This window comes from Erpetoichthys calabaricus, chromosome 13 (assembly GCF_900747795.2).
Source record: "Erpetoichthys calabaricus chromosome 13, fErpCal1.3, whole genome shotgun sequence".
In the NCBI taxonomy this organism is placed as follows: domain Eukaryota; kingdom Metazoa; phylum Chordata; class Cladistia; order Polypteriformes; family Polypteridae; genus Erpetoichthys; species Erpetoichthys calabaricus.
Window position 1 is genome coordinate 60,965,334 of NC_041406.2, and position 23,438 is coordinate 60,988,771.

The window sequence follows — 23,438 nt, forward strand, 5'->3', positions numbered from 1 at the left end:
CATTTCTAAGGAAAGTGTAAAAATTGAGCCTGTGATACCCAGATCTTTTAACCCTCTAATTCTGGTGGTTTTCTTTTAGTTCCATTGGGATCTGTTGAGAGGAGGCAGAGTGAAGAAAGAGGAATCTTTTGCACTAACACGTGTCACAAGAATAGACAGGAGACATCAAAAGGGTTTGGGGCAGCCACCCGTATATTATGCCCTGGCTGTAAAATGGGATTGTTTATGATGAGTTGTGTTCAGGTTCAAGTCCAAAACAAAACTGATTGAGAGGTAAAGATGGCGGCTTTAAACGTTGAGACCGGAAGTGACGTCATCGGGGCCGGAAATTACATCATCGTTGACACCGGAACAGTGCACCTAGCCATCCCCTGGTCTGGCATGGAACCACCATTATTCAGGCCCTTTAGCTGCCTCATATGCGCATGTGTGTGACACATGGCAAAAATGCATTACCAACATTTACTGCAACCAAAAATCTTAATAACTGAAAGTGTTGTTTTGCCAATGGTTCAGAATCCTACTTGTAAATCAGTACATTTCAGCTTAGAACTTCTTTTAATTTTTTTAACCTTCTTTCTCAGCACAAGGCTAGAACCAGCTCTGCATGAAAGTCCATCATGTCATGTACAGTATATAATGGGAAATTACATTTTTTCCACATCATATTTATGAAATAATTTTTTTTTACTGAAGGATAACAAATCTTGTAACACTGAAGCTAAAATGGTGCTATGGAAATGACTAATGTGACTTTGGGGAAGCAATATGTATTTGGAGATGTGGAACATTTTACACCTAGATATAACCAGTGATTGTGTTTTGAGACAGTATTGGGCACCATTTGATGCATAGTTATTAATTGTAGCCTCAAGCTTCAAATAGCTGACACTCTGAAGGAAAGGGAGGTGTATGCTACATTTTCTTTTTCTATATTATTCAGTGTCCTAGCGATAAAATTCATTTTCCTCAGCATACCGTTTTTCTTTAAAACATTGTAATACATTTATTTTACACTTTGCTGAATTAATAACCATTATAAGGAGTACTGTTTTTGCATTCTAGAATAGACTGAATTCTGTTTATGGTCTGTATACTGTATAGTTATCGAATTGGACTTTATATGGGTCTTTAAACGTATTTTTATGTGTCAATTTATATATTGCTTAGAGAATTTGACGTTATTTGAATATTCACTTTTGACTCTTCTGCAAATCTTCTCTGGAAGTGATCTGCAGATGTATGTCACTAAGAAGAATGGATTGTGGGCTTACCTGTACAGTAGATAGAAAATCGTCAGTACATTTATTCCATACTATTTAAAGGTAATCAAACCACAAGAATTGACCACTGATAAGCAAATTTCCATGCCCTTTTAATCAGTCCTGTTTACATTTTACGTTATTCTAAAACTAAGGAAGTAGTATAACTGCTGGCAAACTAAGCAAACAAGAGTGTTTACTTTCAGAAGCTCTTTAATTAAGTATCTCCTGTGTTACTTCTATCAAATGTTTATCAATATGTATTTTCTCCATCAGAAGGGGAAACTATTTTTTCACTTGGACCATATTTTGTAGCGGGGCTACATAGTAATAGTGTTTTCAATGTTTGTGCTGAGGTGCATTTTGTTTCCATCGTCCCGTATGCTGTTTATAATGTGTGCGTTAGTGAATGTTGTCCCCGTAAATACAGAGGGGACGGATGATGGAGAAAGACCGCAGCCCCAAGATCGAAAGTGCTTGTTCACAATCAATTACATCCGACTCTTTACTATTTAAACAATCAGGAGGGAAAAGAGTGAGGAGGAAGGAGAAAGACGGAGTTTTCAATTTACGACAACGAACCACCATTACCTGCTATTTTTCACATCGTGCTTGTGTATCCAGTTTGTTGTTTGCTGTTTATAATGTGTGCTTCAGTGAATGTTGTCCACGTAAATACAGAGGGGACGGATGATGGAGAGAGACCTCAGCCCCAAGATCGTCCTTTATTTGACATACCTGCTCTTGTGTGCTTGTGTTTAAACCGTTGATTGAGGGGAAAATATTATGTTAGAGGTATGGCATGAGATATATATATAGATATATATATATATATATATATATATATATATATATATATATATATATATATATATATATATATATAGATTCATCTCAGTAATTTATCCAGGCCACAGGTCTTGGTAGTGTAGCTGCTGGCTGGGCAAGGGGTCGGCCATTACAATTTCTTTGTTTCTCATTCCTGCATGTTGACTGCTTAAATTGGTCAAATCTAAAGTAATGGCAGGGAAAGTGCAACAAGATCAGGCAGAAGCATTGTTACTGCACCCGGCATGAAGATAACTGGTGTAGAGTGTCAGATCATAAGTAAGAACCGTGGGTGTGGCATGAAATGTGGATTACCGTTTCAATTGTATTGACTAGAGTACCTTCAAAGTAAAAGTTACCAAGATGATCCAACCTATTAGTAGAATGAATATCATCAGTAACTGGTTAAAAGAGGACATACCTTTACAATGTTGTAAAAGTGAGAGAAATAAGTAGAATGTATAATTAGAAAACAAGGATTAATGGTGACATTCATTCTGTGCTTAAATATAGCATCAAGGACACACAGAGCAGTCAGGAGTACCCTAAAAAGGTGAAGCAAATTTTTCAAATAGAAATTTACTTCAGCAATAACTTAGAACCACCAAGCATTTGGCAAGGCATTTAGGCAATCACATAAGAGAGCAAAGTTGCCAGTGTAATACCTTGTAAGACCTCCTTGCCAAATGAGATTAACTTCTTATGCTTTGAATCAACACTCATTCAGCCAAGTGACCAGGTTTATGGTCCATAGATCAAATGAGAAGAAGCATTGCTGTTCAAAATGGCATGTCTGGTAGTGCGCTCAGCTCAAACATGCAAAGCAACTTCATTCTTCATCTAGCAACATCATGTGTGCCTTAAGCAGCATTGCCCTGTACAGGAACAGTACCAAGCTGAAGCTCCTGTCACACAAGCAAGAGAACAAACTGGGACATGTGAACCTAAACAGGTTAACAGAGGGATTCAGAGGAAGTTTGGGGGGAACTGAAGTGGTCAACCAAGCTGAGGCCCAGCTCTAGCACAAAGCCCTGATGAGAAGTGTAGCCCAGGGCAGAAGTGGTCTTGGGAGAAGGATGTTGACATGTTATGATACTGCTTATGGGAAGAAGAGGAGGGATCTGGTGCTGTATAAATAGTGGGTGGCTACCGAGGAAGATATGATTAGTAGAGCAATGGTCATGAAGTTGCAAGGAGCATGGATCAGATGAGAGCAGGCAGTGGTGTTGAAGATATCTTGGGAGGACATCTGAAGGAATGATACCCAAAGGATCAAGTTTTTAATCCTGGGATTAAATAATGTCCTTCAAATTTGTTTTTTTGGGGAAAAGTGGAAACACCACCCTGTTGGTCATGTACCAGAAAGAGGTCTTTGGAACACCACCTAAGCTGTTGCCCCAAGGTAGTAATGACACCTGGCTGCATGATCAAGTGCTCATGTCAATTAATTAGGGATTAGTGCCAGCAGTAATGTCTGCTTATCCGTCAAGGTGGTAGTTTTTGTCAAGGAGGAAGAGCAGCCAAAGCAGACAACAAAGTTTAATTCTATTGGTCTGTTGCATACATCATAGGACTGAGTGATGATGGTTAAGTTGAAGAGACAACTGAAGATACCATCTCACATCATACACAAAAACTGAGACTAGATATCATCCTCATTTCTGAGACCATAAAAATAGCTAATCCTAGTTCAGTTCACTGTACCTTGGAAGTGGGGGGATCAAGGATGCCCAGGAGAGAAAGAAGGCAAAGTATCAGGAGCTGGTTGAGTGCTGCCAGGGGGATGGGTTAAGGACAAGGTGCTTGCCAGTAGAGCTGGGTTTTAGGGAGTTTGTTTAACGAAACCTGTGTAGGGCCTATCGTACCCTTAGTATCACTGGAGTAAGCAGGATAAGAACAATTAAGAGGAACATGAAGGCTGCAGAAAGAGCCTCCAGATGACTTTGGCTGAACAGAAGAGAGCAGTGGAGTGTATACCACTTGGACACAGACTAAGGCTTGGTCAATCTTGCTCGGGAGGGTGTATGGTAAGTTGACAAGACCAGAAACACCCGATGACTCCAGGGGTTATCACTGATGATGTGTCCAAGTTAGTATATCAAAAGATGTATCTTAGAACTTAGTTTCATCATCTCTTTCTTAATTATTCAATTTCCTTGCAACAACTTATTTATTAACTGCCCTTAACTGAACATGAATGCAGCTGTACTTTTTCCCAAAGGGACAACATATAATAACTGGAGAGTTGTTCTAGTGATGGTGAAGCTGCAGTTTTCAGACAAAACATATTGGTTTATAGTCTTTGTCAATACTTATGCCTGAGTGTCAGGTAGCCTCAATAATTTTCCATTTTTGTTTATCATTATGCCTGAGTGTCAGGTAGCCTCAATAATTTTCCATTTTTGTTTATCATTTTATTTTTATATTTTTCCTTCTTTGTTTCTTCATCTTGTAAAGCACTTTCAGCTATATCATTTGTATGAAAATGTGCTATATACGTAAATGTTGTTTTTGTTATTTGTTAAAAACTTACCAGAAGTGACATCATCACTGGATAAATTTCATAAGGTTCTTTTTTCTTGGTGGCTTCCATTTTGTGCACTGTCACTTTGTGTGTCAAATCTCCATGGTGCTATGTGGTCACTAAGCATGTACTACACATGCAACGTGACCAGTGACAACATGGCAGCTATGTCATGTAAGACGTCTGTGCAATTAAAGTCGTGTCCAAACCTTGCTAAAGTAAAGGAAAGACACTTTGTGTTTAAACAGTCTTGTACTTGGAACACAAAAAAGAAAGATATCTTGTACCTGATTTACTAATGCTTTAGAAACTACTAGGATGAGATGGCCAGTCCATTTCCAAAAGCCTTTTGTTCAAATAGTGTTTAGTCTTCCACTTTATTTAGACATTGTGTAAATTTTGAGTCATCTAAACAATATTGCCTCAATGCATCTCTCGTAGACGAATAGGAAGATGGCTGACAGACGTTTCACCACTGATTCCCCTGTTAGACTCAACAAACTGTACCTTCACAATGAAAACAGCACCTTGGGCAATGCCTTGGAAGCCTTCCCTCAACATTCGAATGGGTAAAAGAAAAAAGGTTGCTGCAGGTAAGGATATTTCACATTTACTTAAAACAAATTTTTAAAAAATGAACAAAGGTAGATCACACTGAACATGAAACTTAACATTTTATATGTTTCCAAAAGAAAGTATGGTTTCAGTAAAAATGGCTTCTTCGGAAAATCTAAGACAACAAAGATAATATTCAGACGTTAGTCTGCGGTTTGTTAGAAATTACATTAATTGGGAATTTATTCAAATAAAATGTTGGCTGTAAAATAAAGCCCCACACAAAACTGAACCTGAAGTCACAAAGGTAAAAGTGCCTGAATTAAAGCAGAACGTACGGCTTAGTCATTTTTCAAGTGCTCTCTATAAAATATGGCTAGTTATTTGAATTTTGAAATGATGCATAAAATGATTGAGGTTACATTCTCTATAATTTATTTGCAATTTATGTTTTTAAATGAAGTGTGTCTCTAGTTAATATATATACCCATATCTCATGTTTCTACAAAATGAAGGTGTTATTTTTTATTTCCCTATGTTACCTTCCTACAATATGATTTCTTTTCAATGATCATTCACTGAATTTATGATTACTGTGCTTGTCCTATAAATATATTTGTACATTACTTAACCTTCCACCTCTTACTGTTCTTCTGTTTCTCAAATTCATAAATCCATGTTATTAGTTTTATAATTAGAAACATGCAATAAATAACTTCTAATTAACTTCTGATTAACTTATTAGAATTAATTAGTTTTTATTAAGACTTAATTTACAATTGACATCCTAAATGGAGCACTTCTGCTTATATAATCATATGTTTTTTTAAAAATATGCTATTAATTTGTTCTTTCCTACTTTTTAAAAGCATCAAATCTATAACGTTCACAATGGCAGCATGGTGGCACAGCAGGTTGTGTTGCTTTCTCATACACCAGTACAGTGGCTTTATATAGGTTTGACTTTATAATCAATCAACCTGCTGTAGTGTTACTAATGACTATACTGTAATAATAGTTAATGTGCACTGACATGTACTGATGATCGACTCAGGTGTTATTGCTTCCTTACTTGTAGGACCACCATGATTTGCTTTCTCTCCACACTGTAGGAATTGAGTGAATTTTTAATTGGTTTATTAGTTATCAGTCTTGCCTTTGGCAATACTAGTAATTAAACAAATTCTTCAGCAAGGCTTCTACATCATTTACCTTACCTTACTCTGTTGTATGAAGTACTTCTGTGACCTTTATACTTATATCAAAGTAACTGAAGCACACTTGTTTTAATACAATTTATTTAAAAACACAAGGATTATAGAAGTGTGATAAATGCATAGATGCAGACAGACTAGACAGACAAAGCATACAGCATAACATGTATGTTTGCTATTTCCTGGTTATTTTTCAGAGACAAATTGTTTTTGACACCAAGTCTTTATGGATGTTGTGTGGAGTTGTTATTTTTGTTGTTGCTCCAGGTTAAAGTGGAGGATTTTTCATGTGTTGGAGTGCATTCTTTCTCTTTGCTGCATGATTCCACATCTATGGTATGCTTTGCCTTCTCTGCTTGCCTTCTGCTGTCTTCTCTGCAGCTTCATATAGAAAAGCATCAGTCTTTCTAGCACAATACTTTAGATGCTGAAGTTCCCTTCTTGAAGTAATGGCTGTTCCTCAACAGTCAGGGCCCAGTGCTTAGCGTGGCGTACTGGATCTCAGTTTTCATGTCCATAAAAGTGAAGAATGGGTCGCCTTTCTAGCTCTCCAGATGTGAGAATGGCTCACAACTTGTTAGTTTCTGAAAAAAGGATCTTAGAATGTAATGTTGGAGAATGTGCACAGAGTGCTCCCAGGGAAGACTCCCAGAATTCTTTCAGAATTCCACTGAGATTTTAATGAGTATGCCCGAGAAAATTCCTCAACTTCTCTTAACTTGCCACTCTCTGCAAACCCTGTAGGGTGCAGCTACTTTATAAAGGAAAGGTTGAACCTTCTTGAGATTTGATTAAAGTCACTTTCAGTTACAAAATCAGTGCATTCTTATAGATTGGTTATTCTGTCCATCCTGGTTGTCATCCTTTGAATTATAGGCCTTTGTCCTGCCTGGAGTCTATTTTCAAGCATTTTACTGGAGAGAGAGGGCCTCATCAAAGATGTCAGGTCACCTGTGATTTACACCTTTGTTATCATATGAAGTGCAGGCAAATCCTAGTATGAAGAGTTCATCCACTTTCTGGAATCTAGCTTGGGGATCTAAGTTGGAGGTTGTGTGCAGCTGGAGGTCTGCTGATTCTCTTGCCTTCACTGGCCTTGTGTACCCCTAAGGCCTAGCAAAATGCGCAATGCCTATTTTACCCCACAGCATCCTTGCACTAAAAATGTTGCTTTAGAAAATGAATGAATGAGCATGAATTTGGCAAACAGAAGATAGTCAATAGTAAGAAACCAAGGTTATTTTGTTACTTATCATTCATTCTAAAATAGGCATCATTTTCAGTGTTCTTTATGTTTTTCCCCTTAAAAGATGCAAACATGAAGCCCTGTGTTGTCTAGCATTTCCCAATTACTGCAGAAATTCCCACCATGTGCTTCATAGTTCAGATACATTACTGGTTTAGATTAATTTTAATTGTAGAAAGGAGTAGATTTTATAAATTGATCATTTCAAAATTTGTTTGACTGGATATATGCAGATTAAGCCAAAAGCAAATCACCTACATTTATGGCCATGTTTTTAATACTCTCTTGCTCATTTGCAGAATATAGATGTAATATATAGATGTAGATGTACTTACAAAGTAGGTAATGTAAAAAAAATGTTTCATTTTGAGTTACTGAAATACTTTAAAGGAAATATATTGTTCTGAAGATCAATTTTAAAGAACTGTTTTATTAATTGCAGTCAGAACATTTGTTTATCACTGTCAATAATTTTAACAGTGCTAAAGTTGATGCTTAAGTTTGCCATTTCATGGCAAAGCAATTGGTTTTTTCAATTTGCAAAAATGTAACCCTAGGCGATAACTGATTCTTTGAGCAATTTCTGATATCAAAGCTAATACTGTATTTACAGCACATAGGGTGTCTACACAATACATTTCTTTTAAGAAAAAAATTCTACTGTATTGCCAGAAGAATTCTCCTACCATAGATTCACTTTATTGATGGTTTTTTCATAGCATGGATTACACTCTTATATAATCATCTATTTATGACAATAGAGAATGAGTTCTTTAACCACAAACTCAAGTGAATTGCCTCAAAAGAACATAATGCATTTAAATTATCATATTATTTTTTTCCGATGATAGGATATACAATAACTTGGTAACCTGAATTCTGTTTAAAAAATGCATCCAGAGAGAAAAAGACAAGCATAAAGAAAACCTGTACCTTCACTTCTTTGTATATTAGTGTATTAGTGTACTAGCACTTTATCGCAACTAGTAAGTATGCTGATTACTTTTGTGCTTCTCCTCTTCTTAATTTGCTGTTGCTTTGTGGAAGCCACTGGGTTAAGATATTGTTCATTTCTTTCCATATAATGCTTTATTCCTTTCGCGTTGGTAACTTGGTCTTTAATATGCAAGCTTATGACAACATTTATGCAGTTTTCAATGGACTAAACAGGTTGATAAAGGGTGGATGTGATGTGTGAAAGTAAGTACACCCTTGAAAAGTCTGGTGTCTTTTGAAGTATACAGTATGAATGTACAGAAATCTGACTGTTCATTTTTTATAGTATCAGTACATTAAGATACTTAATCAGTATCATTGGTTTAATGGTCCTGTCCCCGGCTACCCATAAAAATAAAACGAGATATTCCATTTATAAAGAAAACCTGGTAAGACTGCATCGTGTAATTATTCAATCAAAATACAGTACAAAAGCATTTTCTACTTTGCACCAAACATAATATCCACCATTGTTGCAAAGTACCTCTAAATCTGAACTATCTCTCCACAAATTTTAGAAAATGTATCATTGTTCAAGAATCTTCAGCTATTTGCTTCTCTTCACTCTCGATATCTTTGTAACCAAATTTGAATAATTTTTTGCTCATATTGTGAATCATTCAGTAATGGACTTATTGGGTAAAAGTTGTTTTTAGATCCTTTTTTATGTTAACTCAAATTCGTGGATAATTATTTCAGCATCTTTCTGGTCATAGCATGAACAGAATTTCATGCAGTGGCCTACTTTTAGTATATTTACAGGCTTCTTCAATGTTCTAATATTATGTACCATACCCTATATTGTCCTTAAAGTCATTTGAAGTTACTATATAACCATATCAGACACATGGTTTTTCTGAGGGGCACTTCAGGCTCTTTTGATCTTGACTCTTATTTCTAAAGTTTCTTACTTGTATGTAAAAATATGTCCTTAAGCCTGTACATTCTACTCAGTCAGAAATTGTTTGTATTTGGTTCAGTGCACTAGTGCAAATTGTAATTTAGTTTTTGGGGTCATTAATGGAGCATTCCCATGTTACACCACCGAAATACAATTTCTGCTGATTTTCATTGGCTAGTGAATTCATAGTTATTGATTTAAGTTACAAAAATCTATTCATGTAAGTGAAACAATGATCAGATTTCAGTATGTTAAAATACTGTATATTTGAAGACAAAACACCAGTTGCTGTCTTTTGGAAAATAAAAGCTGAATTTTTCACTGGACTCATTATTTAGTTATTTAGCTTTAAATTGATAGCACTGTCTCGGTCATAGCTGAATATGCTCTGGCAATTTTATTATTTTGAGTTTTTTGTTTTTATGTAATAATAAGATGTATTTGGTGGTATACTGATATTTTATGTTAATAGAAGACTGCTGAATAGAAGAGGTGCAAACTGCCTTTAGAGTTCCTGTGATTTTATGAAAGGATCGAAATGAATTACACCATATTAATACTTACAAATCGATGGCCGGATATGAAAAAACAACGCTGATGAGGAATTAATGACATTCAACAAATAACTGGCCATTTCTCATCTTATCAAATATTTTGAGGAACTTGTACAGCAAACAAGGTAACATCAGTTATGTTTTAAGTGAATTAAGGTGTCTTTTCCATCCCTTTTTCCAAATTTTCTTACAAGTGGATGCTTACTGTTTTTAGAAATTGACATTGCTATGTGCTTCATTGTGAATAATTATTTAAATGTGTTTTCTACTTAATTTTAGAGTACCAATTTTATTCATATAGTATAGGTAATGTAACTCAGGGGCACATTGCTTTATCTAGTTTCCCTATCACTTAAGGTCTTTGTGGAATTTGTATGTTCTTTTATACTTATTCATGTGTTTTCTTCATGAATGCCTACTTTGTACTCAACTCTAAACATAATGTCTTCAGCAGTGTTAATATTTTGATATCTAAAGAGCAGACTTGAAGTTTGTGGTTCTATATAGAGTTTGCATGCTTAATACTGTAGTACTAGGGTGTTGTACCATGTTAGCCATTATGAATGTAGTGAGAAGTCAAGCAAAATGACACCTTTTATTGGCTAACTAAAAAGATTACAATATGCAAGCTTTTGAGGCAACTCAGGCCCCTTTTTCAGGCAAGATGGAAGAAGGGGCCTGAGTTGCTTCGAAAGCTTGCATATTGTAATCTTGTTAGATAGCCAATAAAAAGGTGTCATTTTTCTTGACTTCTCACTACATGCTTATTACTCATAATCATGTCATATGAAACGTTAGGCCCTGGTTGGAACACTTACATTTATGAAGGACAGTTTATTAATTCCTAAAATGTTACTGAGTGTCAGCCAAATCAGTAAAGTGATTCAGTGAAGTTCAGACTCTGTTCTTTATTATTTAGATGTTGTCTGTGCGGTGCCTTCTTATTCTCCCTTTGTCTGCAGGGGTTATACTCTGATTTTTCGTTCTTATATTCAAAGACGTATGTATTCAAATTAGCAACACTGAATTGGCCCTTTGGAGGTGTGGATGTGTGCGTCATTGGGTGTTGTGATGGACTTCCTGGGCTGTTTCCAGCCCCCATATCCCTGAGTTCAGTTAAGTGGACTTTGAGAGTCAAATGTGATATGCTGTTATATTTGCCCATACCTGTTGACTGAAACCAAACACATTTATGATTTTAAGACAGGTAAAAGACTGCAAGAATAGCATATAAGAGCCTCCCCATTTAAGACATTGATCTTTTTAGAAGTCAATAGAATGGCACATATAATATATTTTTAAGAAAAAAAAACACAGAAAAAGTTGAAACGTTTATGCAGACGATTTGTCGCTTTTTTGCCTACAGAATATATTTTCATATAATATGTTCAAACAAACAGTGTATCCTAATTATATTCTTATTGACAATATGTAACTGTTTTGTCATCCAGTTAATTTTATATTTTTAAAGAAAGATTACGATTTCATTGTGCCTCTGAACAAACTAAGAAATTTGTATATGAAATATTTCAGATACCATAATGTTGAATTGCTTAAATAGTTTTAGTTGTGATGCATGGATGTATGAAAAATTTATCAAGTTAGATACTAAATTATTTTAATTTTTGATGCTTTTTAGCACAATTTTGATCATCGTTAAGCATACAGTAATATCATGTAGCATCTTGCTTTTATATTATTTGAATATTTCTTTGTATAGAAATGTAGTAGTAGTAGTCTTTGTTTCTCATAAGAACATAAGAGTTTCAACTAAGTGTATGTCATATAAGATTAACATCAAATCAGATACCCTTTCATTTTAGCTTTCACGGAGAAAGTGATGTAAAGTATGGCTCTACTAATGCAACTGGATAGTACATTCTAATTATGATAATAAATAATAATTAAAACAGTAAGTATTTTAAACCATTTTTTGCATATTATATAGGTTAAATATTTTTAAGAGGCTTACAGTCTTTGTGACAATTATGTTTAAAAATAAAACATTAAATAAAGAGCTGCCCATGATATCAGCAGGACAGAATTTGTATTTTAGTCTTACTGCTTTGATGTACTGTACAGACATAATATGGCAAAATTTACAAAAATTGTGTATTTAATGATGTACTTTAATCAAAGTACTGAATATCAGCTAAATAGGAATATTACAAAGTAACATTCCTCTTTCTTCTTAACCGCTTTTTCCAGAGCAGGGTCATAGGGCAGCTGGGTCCTCTCCCAGTAAGCATAGGGTGCAAGGCAGGAACGACATCTGGACAGGGTGCCAGTATATCACAAGATGGGCACACACCCCCATACACACACACACACTAGGGCTAATTTAGCAATGTGAGTTCACATAATCTGTGAAAAGAAACCCATGCCGATTTGGGGAGAACGTGCAAACTCCTAGCACCTAAGATGTGAACATCAGTCTCTTTATTGCGAGACAGCCCCAATGCCATTGCACCACTGTACCACCTGAAAGTAATATTTGTTATTTTTTGTACTTAGAAATCTCAATGCAGGTAAAATAAAACAAACTTTAAAAAAAAAGAAAATATTTCAAGATACATCTTGTTGACCAGAAATGGACATTTAGATCCCTGTATAAAGGAAATAAAATTTAGCTGAGGTGAAGATGAAACTTTAACATTTCTCACCATGTACTGCATTTTAAAGTACATAATGGGTAACAAACCTCTGCAATTTAAATAAAGACACATGCCCTACTATAGAAAATGAACACCCATGACTGTGTCAGCTGTCTAGTGTAGTCCTTACGAACTGTTCATCTTTTTTATGTCTTGCTCATTTTCATATAATCTGTCTCTCTTTTGTTCCCTTAAGTTTCCTCTTTCTCTAATAAGTGCACACTTCTGAATTTACATTAGTTTTAATAATTAGACTCTGAATAAACACATTAGTTATTAAGATCACTGTCATTCATTCTTGTTTATCTAATATCCTTTTTCGAGCGGTGGTTACCGCTGCTGTCTCAGAGATCCAGCATATAAAGGAATTCCCAGTCTGTATGGAGTTTGCACATTTTTCATTTGTCTATGCTGGTGGAACGAGCTCCACACTCTCTGATTAGACTAAGTAAATTGAGATGATGGATGGATGGATGGATGGATGGATGGATTGCTTTCTTGAAAAATTACCCTAAGCCATGTACATCCATACATTAGGTGAATTTTAATACCTATGCTTGCAATGTCTCTGGACATGAAGCAATTTAAATTAGTTTTATATTGGCAAGGAAAAAGGGTCTAGTCATTCATATACTTTTAAAAATTTTCAACCCAATGGACCCAATCCATCACTCACTCACACACCCACACACACCCACAAACATGGACATCTTAGCCTAAAAACAAAATTTTACAATGACTGGACATTGCCCACTAAATTAATTTCAACCCATGTTTTGAACACAAAGTAAAATTGATACACTAATTTCAAAGAAGACCACATCAGGTTCCTTGTTAATCCAGTGTCCACTTGCTTTCTGCAGGTTAACAGTGAATATTCTTGTCTTCTTTAGTTCTTGAGTGGAACAGGTGCTCATTTTGATATTTACATTTTGTGCATGCTTTAACTGTGGCTAAGATGTGTTATTCAGATTAAAATATTGATATTTCTGGACAATACAGACCTCTCATTCACCTAAATTAAAAAAAAAAGTCATCTTTAATTACTGCCTTATTAAAGGCATTTGGATATATACTATATTTCAGCTGAATACAATTTACCTATGTTGTTAATTTGTCTCAGTTTTCACTACTAAATGCCCAAATACTTTAATACCATAGAGAAAAGAGCCCCTTATGAGAGTGGTTTTGGAGCTGTTAGGAAGGATTAAATGATTGACTTTTGTTTCTTCATTTGTTTATTTTTAAACACAATATTCTCCATTCAGGTGGCTTGGATTCCAATTATAGACGGTTACTATAAACAATTTTTGATTATCCATTTTATCTGATCCATGAGATTAGTTGCTGTTTACTAGTTAACAGAAAGTCTGAGGTTCATTGATTCTGTAGCAGCCTTATGTGATAAATGGCATAGTTTAAGGCTATATTTTTCCATAAAAGAATTCTCTGCTTATTTTTCCAATTATTTTTCAGGAAGGAATGTAACTTAAATAACTACAGATATTTTCTGTTCTGTTTCAATTATCACATTTATTTCTAGTGAGACACTTGGGATCAGAATTAATACTATTAAACTGTCAAAGGAATATGAAAGTTAATGCTTACAAAATCCACCATGAAATTGATATTGGCTGTTCACTGGTTGTGTGGTTACATTTTAAATGTACACATTTTTTAATGTGAACACAGCTGATAATGGATTGTGTTTAGGTATGTTTTAGAAATGCTACATCATCCCAAGTGTCACCAGCTCCAGGGTCTTGAGCAGAATAAGAGTTAGGCATTGGCTATATTACCAGAAAGGCATAATATGAGCATCTTCCAGGTCAGAGAATTAACAGACTTCATAGCTGGCATATATTCATAGGTATTCTGGAAATTCATTGCAAGAATATTGTTACACTTGGAAAGTTCCTACCTTTGCATAAGGGACAGCCTTGAACATGGAATGGCTAGGCAAAATTATGAGTTGAATACCCTTTAAATAGTGCAAGGTGAACAGGGGCTTTATGGAATGATGTCACAAGGACATATTGTAAATAGCAGTATATATATATATATATATTGTCACAACAAAAGAGGCACAAAAAGGTTTGGGGCAGCCACCTGTATATTATTCCTAGCTTGATTTTGATAATGTACAGCTGTCTACAGAATGGAGTCCACAACAGAACTGATTCGATAGCACAAAGATGGCAGTTTTAAATCAAAGCAGAGGAAGTAATGTCATCAGTGGGGCCGGAACCAGAAGTGACTTCATCAGGGCCAGGCGGGATTTCACATAACTGGTCTGCAGAGAACTGAAAGAAAGAGTTAGTGCACTCTGCCACCCCCGGTTTTACATGGAATTACTCTTATTTTCTCCCTTTAGCTGCCTCCCATGCATACGTGTGTGACAAGGCCCCCCTCTCAGTCAAGACCCAGTAGGTTGGGCGTTCCTGACCAAGAGGTCATGAACTCGAGAAAGTGCATCGGCATTAGCATGGAAAAAGCCTTGTTGATGAACAAGTGAAAACTTGTATGGCTGTAGGCCAAGAAACAACCTGGTGACCCGTGGATTTGACTCCTTTTGCAGGGCTATCCACTGTAAAGGTGCATGATTTGTAACAAGGGTTAACTCGCAGGCCCAAGAGGTAATAACTCAGCTGTGTAACTGCCCATTTGACCGCCAAGGCATCCCTTTCCACCGCCGCATACCTGGTCTCTCATTCCAGCAGTTTCCGGCTTAGGAACATCACAGGGCATTCAACACCATTGACTCTCTGGCTCAGCATGGCACCCAGGCCTGTGTCCGATGCGTCCGTCTGGAGAATGAAAGGTAAAGAAAAGTTAGGAGCTTTCAAGACTGTTGCTGACGTAAAGGCCTGTTTTAAATTACTAAATGCAGCGTCTGTCTTATCAGTCCATACCACATTATTCGGGCCATCTTCTTTGTCAAATCAGTCAAAGGCGCTGCTTTCCCAGAGAACCGGGGTACAAACTGGCATTAGTATCCCGCTAAGCCGAGAAAGGCTTGGACTTGTCACTTGGTTCGTGGAACAGGGCAATTTCAATATGGTACCTACTTTGGATCACTGTGGCTTCGCAGTACCCTGACCCACCAGGTAGCCTAAATACTTAGCTTTTTTTCTAATCCAAAGAAGCATTTATTGGGATTAATCTGAAGTTCAGCATCACCAAGTGTCCGTAATACCGCTCAGACCTGCTGTAGGTGTTCTTCCCACATGCTGGAATAGATGTCTACATCATCCAAGTAGGCAGCACTATACGAGTTACGAGATCGGAGCGCTTTATCCACCAGGTGCTGGAAAGTCACAGGAGCCCAGTGTAACCCAAATGGAAGGACATGATACTGCCAGTGACCACTAGGGGTGCTAAATACAGTCTCAACCTTTGTGGAGCCTGTTAAAGGAACCTGACAGTACCCCTTTTTTATGTCAAGCCTGTCTTAGCCTCTTGAGGAGGTTGTCCACTCATGACATTGGATAGGCATCAAACTGAGAGACTTGATTAAGTCGACGGAAGTCATTGCAAAACCTCCAACTCCCATCAGGCTTACGGACCAAGACAATGGGACTGGACCAGGGACTATGACTTTCTCCTGTCACTGTTAGTTCCAGCATATGCTTGATCTCAAGCTCCACTTCAGCTCTTTTTTCCTTGAGAAGGCAATATGGGCATTCTTGGACTATAACCCTGGGTTCTGTCACAATATCGTGCGCAATCATAGAGGTCCTTCCAAGTGTTTCACTCACTACCTCCGGGACAGACAAGATAACTGCTTCCAGCTCTCGTGTTTGTCAGGGACTTAAATCCACACCAAAGTTAAGGTTATTTTTGTTAGCATAGAGTGAGCTGGGCTGACCGGAGGAGGGATCGAGATCCCCGTCCTTCCACAGCTTCAGCAGATTTATGGCTGCAAAATGGATATTGATAATGTACAGATGTGTACAGACTGGAATCCACAACAGAACTGATTCAATAGCACTAAGATGGTTGCTTTAAAGCTGAGTGGAGGAAGTGATGTCATCAGTGGCACCGAAGCCAGAAGTTACATCATCGGTGGGGCCCAGAACCGGAAGTGACATCATCAGTGGGAATAGAATCAGAAGTGACATCATCAGGGCCAGGAGGGATTTCCATATAAGTGGTATGTAGAGAAGTGAGAGAAGGTGTTAGTACACTCCGCCACTCCCTGGTGTGGCATGGAATTGCTCTCAATCAGACCCTTTAGCTGCATTCCTCCCATGCACATGTGTGTGACTATCACACGCGTGTTTAGGGGACAACCAAAGGGCCTGAATATATGCAGTTCCACGACGGACCACGGAGTGGCGAAGTTCGCTGATTCTCTCCCTTAATTCCTTGCAGACCATTCTCGGGAAATCCCACCCTGTTTTGGGGTAGCCAATAACATCACTTCTAGTTCCGGTCCTGATGACATCACTTACAGTATATATACAGTATGTGTGTGTGTGTGTGTATATATATATATATATATATATATATATATATATATATATATATATATATATATATATATATATATATATATCTTGGTACACGTGCAAATCGGTTTACGACCAAAAAGTTCGCCAAACGTTTGCCTCAGTTCACGACCACACACTCGGTATACGAACAAGCCAGTTTCCCGAGAGAGAGCCGCACACACACATAGGCAGCGCGAGAGAGAGCCGCGCACACACACAGGCAGCGCGAGAGAGAGCTGGATGCTTAAGGTAGGAAGGCAGTTAAAGAATGCACTGGGCTTGATTTTGTTTTCACTTCTGTTTACAGCAATTGGTTCGTAGCGTGCATTGTTGCAATGTTACTTTTCTTGGTGGTTTATTAAATTATGGATTTTTTCAAATGTTCATTTTTTTTCACTGTGCTTAAAACTCATTTAAAAAAAAAGTGTTTTTAGCCAGCGGTTGGTAGCGCTATAGTGAGAACTATTGCAGTGTTAGTTTTCTCTGTTGTTCAAGGTTTTCTCAGTGTTATTCAATGTTTTTACATTTAGTTTACTATTATGCTGTGCATTCTATGGTTTAATTAACTATATTTGTGCTTAAAAACTTAAAAATATATTTACATACAGTTCGTATGGTCTGGAATGGATTAATTGTATTTACATACAATCCTATGGGGGAAATTGCTTCGGTCCATGACCAAATCGGTTTACGACCAGAGTTTTGGAACGAATTATGGTCGTGAACCGAGGTTCCACTGTATAGTGACAATAACGCCTTATTTACATTATATTTATAAACTTTATATAGTTTTGTTTTTATCCAGTGATATTTCAGTAGAATATAATTAGTTTATATTGAGTGAAAGAGTTGCATTAAACAGGTGATTTCCTTGTCAAGTAAAGTTTAAAGAAGATAGGAACAATAGGGTTATGTGTTACACAGCTTATTTAACTTTAATGAAAAATGTCTACATTTGGAAATGTTTACAAGCACAGCTATTGTGATCATCAGTATTAAAAATAAAATCATGATTGTCTTTCTTGCTGTTGTGTACAGATGGATAAAAAAGAAAGAATTGTAGGATATTGCTAATCCGGTAAACACAGTAATCACAGTATTATAGTATGTGACACCTTGTATCCTGCACAAACAATGCTGATTGACTATGTGGAGATTTTGTTCTTTTCTTGCAGTTACTTTTCCATATTTCACTGTATGATGATGGTTGTATAGAATCTTAATTTTTTTGCATTGTCAGTGGTTGGCAAAGATCAGACTGTCTGCAATTATTGAAACACTGCCAATTCTTTGACAGATATGAGAGTGTATTGTCGAGGTTGGTGAAGTATTGCACTTGTTTGGTTGTTCTCTAACCTTTATCTGTGTGTTTGTTGGTGGGTTACCATTCTGTATCAGATTTGTTTTATTGCTACTTATCCTCAGCTCAACAATACCAGCATTTGTTTTCAGTTTAGTGGTCCTGCTTTGCAGGCATTTCTTCATTTTTATCAACGCATCATCATCTACAAAGTCAAGAGCTGTAATCAGTGTCTGGTCTTTCCATAAAATGCTAATATTTGCTTCACTATTGAATTTCTTCATGACAAAGTCAATAACCAAGCATTTCAAGAAAGACAAGAGTATGCAGCCTTTCCTCATGCCAGTATTGATGCTGAGGAAATCAATGGTGCCGTTTCTAGTCTTCATACAGCAGCTGGAGTTCTGGTAGAGGCTCCTGCAAATATTAATGCACCCAGGGATGCTGTAACTTCTGGTGATGTTCCACTGTAAATGTTGATATATGCTGTTGAACGTTTTTCTAAAGTCAATAAAGTTGATGGCCACTGTCCACTGGAATTACAATGTTTAGTGATGTTGCGCTGGGTGAATACTTATTCAGTGTTTGAGAGGTTACAACAGAACCCTGTTTGTTCCTCCCACAAAATCTCCTCTACAATTTCACGCAACAGCTACAGTAAAACAAAGCAGGTGTCAATGACCGGTACAGAGAGAATTATGATACCTCCCCAATTTTTATAATGAGCAAGGTTACCTTTCTTTGGAATCTTAATGGTTACTTCTCTTCTTCAGTGGACACATTCATTTTGTCAGAACTCATTTATTAGTCTTGTTAATTCTGCTGCCATGCTACTCCCACCATGCTTCAGTAAATCTGATTTGATCAGATATAAGCCAGTGGCTTTATTATTCTTCAGTGTTTTGATCACATTAGCCAATGAATAAATAAAATCATCTTGACTTGGGCATTAAAAATGAAATCATGAGTGCCTGTCTTTTCTGTTATACACAGGGTCATTTTTAAACCTCTGAATATTATCATATCTAGTTGTTTTGGACTAGTTCTTGAGTTTTCGTGTATTTGTAACTTGTCTTGGTTTTTGAAATTGGTAACAGCTTAGTTACTGCAGAAATGCATCTATTACTCATTTACTGTTATGTAAAAAGACCTTAAAAATTGTTTCATTTGCTTTTCATGACACTTACAAAACATTAGTTGATAGGTTATTCATCTCTGTGCAGTGTCACATATTGACATTCTGGTAAAATTACTTGTTAATATGAAGGATTCTTAGTGTATCCAGCAGGAAGCACTAGCGTGTAACATAACCTGATACTATATAGATATAATATAAAAAGGTGATACCCCTCCCTTAGTGATACGGCAATAAAAAATCACATAGGAGAAATTACTTAGCTTTCTTTAATGACGGTTTACATAACAGATGAGGAAGCCATTACAAGACCGTCACCAAAATGGGGGACTGATGTATAGAGTCTGCCATTTTTGTCGCTGCGTTGGAAGGATTTTCTGGATCGGATGACGTTATCTCCTATCCATCCGTCGGCTTCAAAGGTGTGCTGGGCAATGTTCCAAGTCTTTACTCTTTCTCCATGTGCAGGCCCCCACTTAGGTGAATAATACAGTTCCAAACAAGGCAAAGAGAGGATACAATGTCATGCTGAGTTTGACACACAGAAATAGTGCACGTTGCCCATTTTGCAGTTGTCCTTAACTTGCCTTGTCTTAAAATGCTTTGCCTAGCAGTTCTAAATGCTGGGCCCCTGTACTAAATATGGCTCAGCTGTACATGTGAGTAGAAATAAAATAAAAGCAGATTTAAAATATTTGGACAGAGCACAGTGACATATTAAATTTATATTCTGATTACACATGGGTCTTATACTAAATATGTAAAATCAAGAGAAATGCATCTCAGTTAAACCTCCTCAGACTACATCAAAGTGGAGTCTTGTTAGAAGGTCAAATTGCAGAGAATAATAAACATTTTACTGCTTCTTTGTGTTATGAAGACCCAAAGAAGTGTTTGTTAACACTAGAATTACCAAAGCCTACGAAAAACTCGTAAATCTGTCCCACCTTAAATCCCTTCACACCTCACCGTCAGCATCTTTTGTCTTATAAATGTGCCGATCGAGACAAGCAGCAAGCAGCCTACTGTTCCATCCCCTCACCGCCGCAGAGCGGGCACAAAGTTCTCCCAGCTCATGCCTCGATTATCTGGGAATCAGGTACCTAGAGATGTATAGGGAAATAATAAATCGTTATTTGGAACACATGCATTTCATGTGTGCTCTGTTTCTACAACAATCTATATAAACACATCGTTAAAACAGAAATGTTTTTCATATTTTAGTAATAAATGACAAAATGTAGAAATAAACTGTATAATGTGTGAAGCCTGAAGTCCAAAGATCAAATAAACACTTTCACAAATGGTACAAGGATGATACAGCAGCTTACGTGGCACAACGGTAAGAACTGCTGACTTGTAATCAAGAGTCCCCCGGTTTGATCCTGACTGCCTTGTATATTTGCCGTTTTGAGTAGTGAGCTGCTCTTATTGTTAATATTATATAATAAAAACATACATTTGATTTGCATCTATAACAGCTGGTGTAAATGTGTAGTACTTGTAAAAGTTAGTGTTTTTTTTTTTCACTTTTACTCTCTCAGTCACAATCACAAAACATACTACCCCCCCACCCCCACCCCCCAGAATCTGACGCTGTTATTTTTTATTTGAAACTGGCAATAACTGTAGATGTGAGTGGTATTTTGAGACAATGGAACTGGAATTTCTCTGATCTGAGATGGATTTAAGCTGACACGCAAATGCTGGTGAATCTGCCTTCTTGGTATCTCATTGTATATCTGATCTGTATATAAAAGCCAGATTGAATGCTATTTACCTATTTACCCTGATTTTTTTGCTTACTTCCTACGGTGTAAAGTCACAAGTAGACTGCAGAACATCCCGTGTACATGTACAAAATACAGCGACAGCAAAAGTGTGACGTGCATTCTTTCTCCGATGTAGAACCCTAGTTATCATCCGAGTTCACCTCTGCTACAGTGCATCTTTATGTGAAAGCAGCTGTGTCACAGTCAAACTTGCGACCTTTTGATTACCAGTCAGCAGTTCTTACCATTTCGTCACTAAAGCAGTCGTATTAAAGATGTGTCAATGTCGCACCCAATCACAGGTTCTTTTTCTGTAGTTATTTTCTTGAATTAAAGTGTACTTGTTTTGTTATACTTGTACCTTTTGTGTTTATTTGATATTTGGACTTCAGGCTTCACATATTATACGCTTCATGTCTACGTTTTGTCAATTATTACTAAAACATGAAAAACGTTTCTGTTTTAACAATGTGTTTACATAGATTGTTGCATGTGTTCCAAATAACGATATAGCATTACTATATACAACTCTAAGCAACTGACACGCAGGTAAACAGACTTGAGCTGAGAAAACTTTGTGTGGCGGTGGGGGGATGTGATAGCAGGCTGCTTGCTGCTTATAGACATATTTACAAGACAAAAGACGCTGACGGAGAGGTGCAAAGGGATTTAAGGTGGGACAGATTTACAAGTTTTTTCGTAAGCTTTGGTAATTCTAGTGTTAAGGTTTTGTTACATCATAGTAAATGAGTAATAGATGCATTTTTGTTACCTTGAAATTTAATGTATTTACTGATGATGCTGCTCCCTGTGATCTTGAATTTGATTAAGCAGGTTCCAGACCACAAAGTAGTGTAATATTCCTGATCTTTTTTGTTGTCTTCTTTGTAATGTTATTCTTTTATATAGAGTTTTTCCTCAGCAGATGCTTTCCCATTGTGTAGGTATGAGTTATTGTCATACTAGACAGCATGTGATTTAAAGGTTGCAGTCCAAATGTTAACAGTATGTTTCCTCTTTTTAAGAAGCACAGGCTCCTGATCCATCTCTCTTTATAGTTATTTTTTTATTTTGCTCTAAAAGTAATGTTTACTTGATCAAATAACCCCTGCTTCAATAATGTATTGCAATTTCCTCTTTTGTGCTCAAACTTCTGTCAACTGTAAATAAAACTACGAGTGTTGCACCCTTCTGATGGGAAGACATTAGGCTTGTTTATACTTGGGACCTTAATGAGTATATAAAATTTTCAACAGCATATTTTATGAAGTGGGAGATGTAAATTAGGCATTTATTTTGGTTGATGTACAATATATGGAAAATGGATAAGCCTTAAATGAGCCACTGGAAGAGTTTGTCTTAAGAGTTTTACATGGAATTTATAGTTCCTTACTTGTGAGATTAAAACTGACTCTTAAAATAAAAAAACTCTTTTTGACTATGCCAGCATCAAATGCACCACCATACAGTTGGTCTAATGGCCTGGGAAGCAAACAAGAGAAAGAGAAATAAACGAAAGTAGCAGTTTTACAATTATCTGGAGAAGAAAATTATTTCAAGAGATGTTGGGAGTTGTGGTATTCAATAGGGTAACAGAATGGAATGGATATCTATGTCTGCTATTTCAGAAACCAAAGGATAAGTTGCACAGTTCATTGCCTTCTAAGCTAGGGTTCCTAAAGAAAGCTGCTGTTTTTGTTATTTTTAAGAGAATGAATAATGAAAGAGAGCCAGTGTTTAATTTCTGAGCTTTCTTCTGCATTTTTGACAAGAAAATTAAAATAGTGTATATAAAAAGGTTTTAAAACAGATTTAAACTGCTATGCAAAATGGTGCTAACAAGTATTTTATATCTGTTACTATTAACAAGACACTCCAAGGAAATGTATCATTAGGATTTGACATGGGCATTTATATGTGGTTAAATCTGGAAAGGCAATTAGAATGTCATTTTTGCTATTGTACAGTTACAACTTATAATAATTGCAAGAGAAGTCTTATATT

General features: G+C 36.5%; 1 protein-coding gene across 1 annotated transcript in view; it reads left to right on the top strand.

Moving 5' to 3' along the window:
* Positions 1 to 23,438, top strand: part of si:dkey-256h2.1 (uncharacterized protein LOC337520 homolog) — a 316,260-nt gene that overhangs the window by 192,026 nt on the left and 100,796 nt on the right. Inside the window, exon 8 of the mRNA XM_028817047.2 lies at positions 5,056 to 5,207. Coding sequence (XP_028672880.1) covers positions 5,056 to 5,207 — 152 coding nt within the window. The remainder of the gene's footprint in view (positions 1 to 5,055; positions 5,208 to 23,438) is intronic.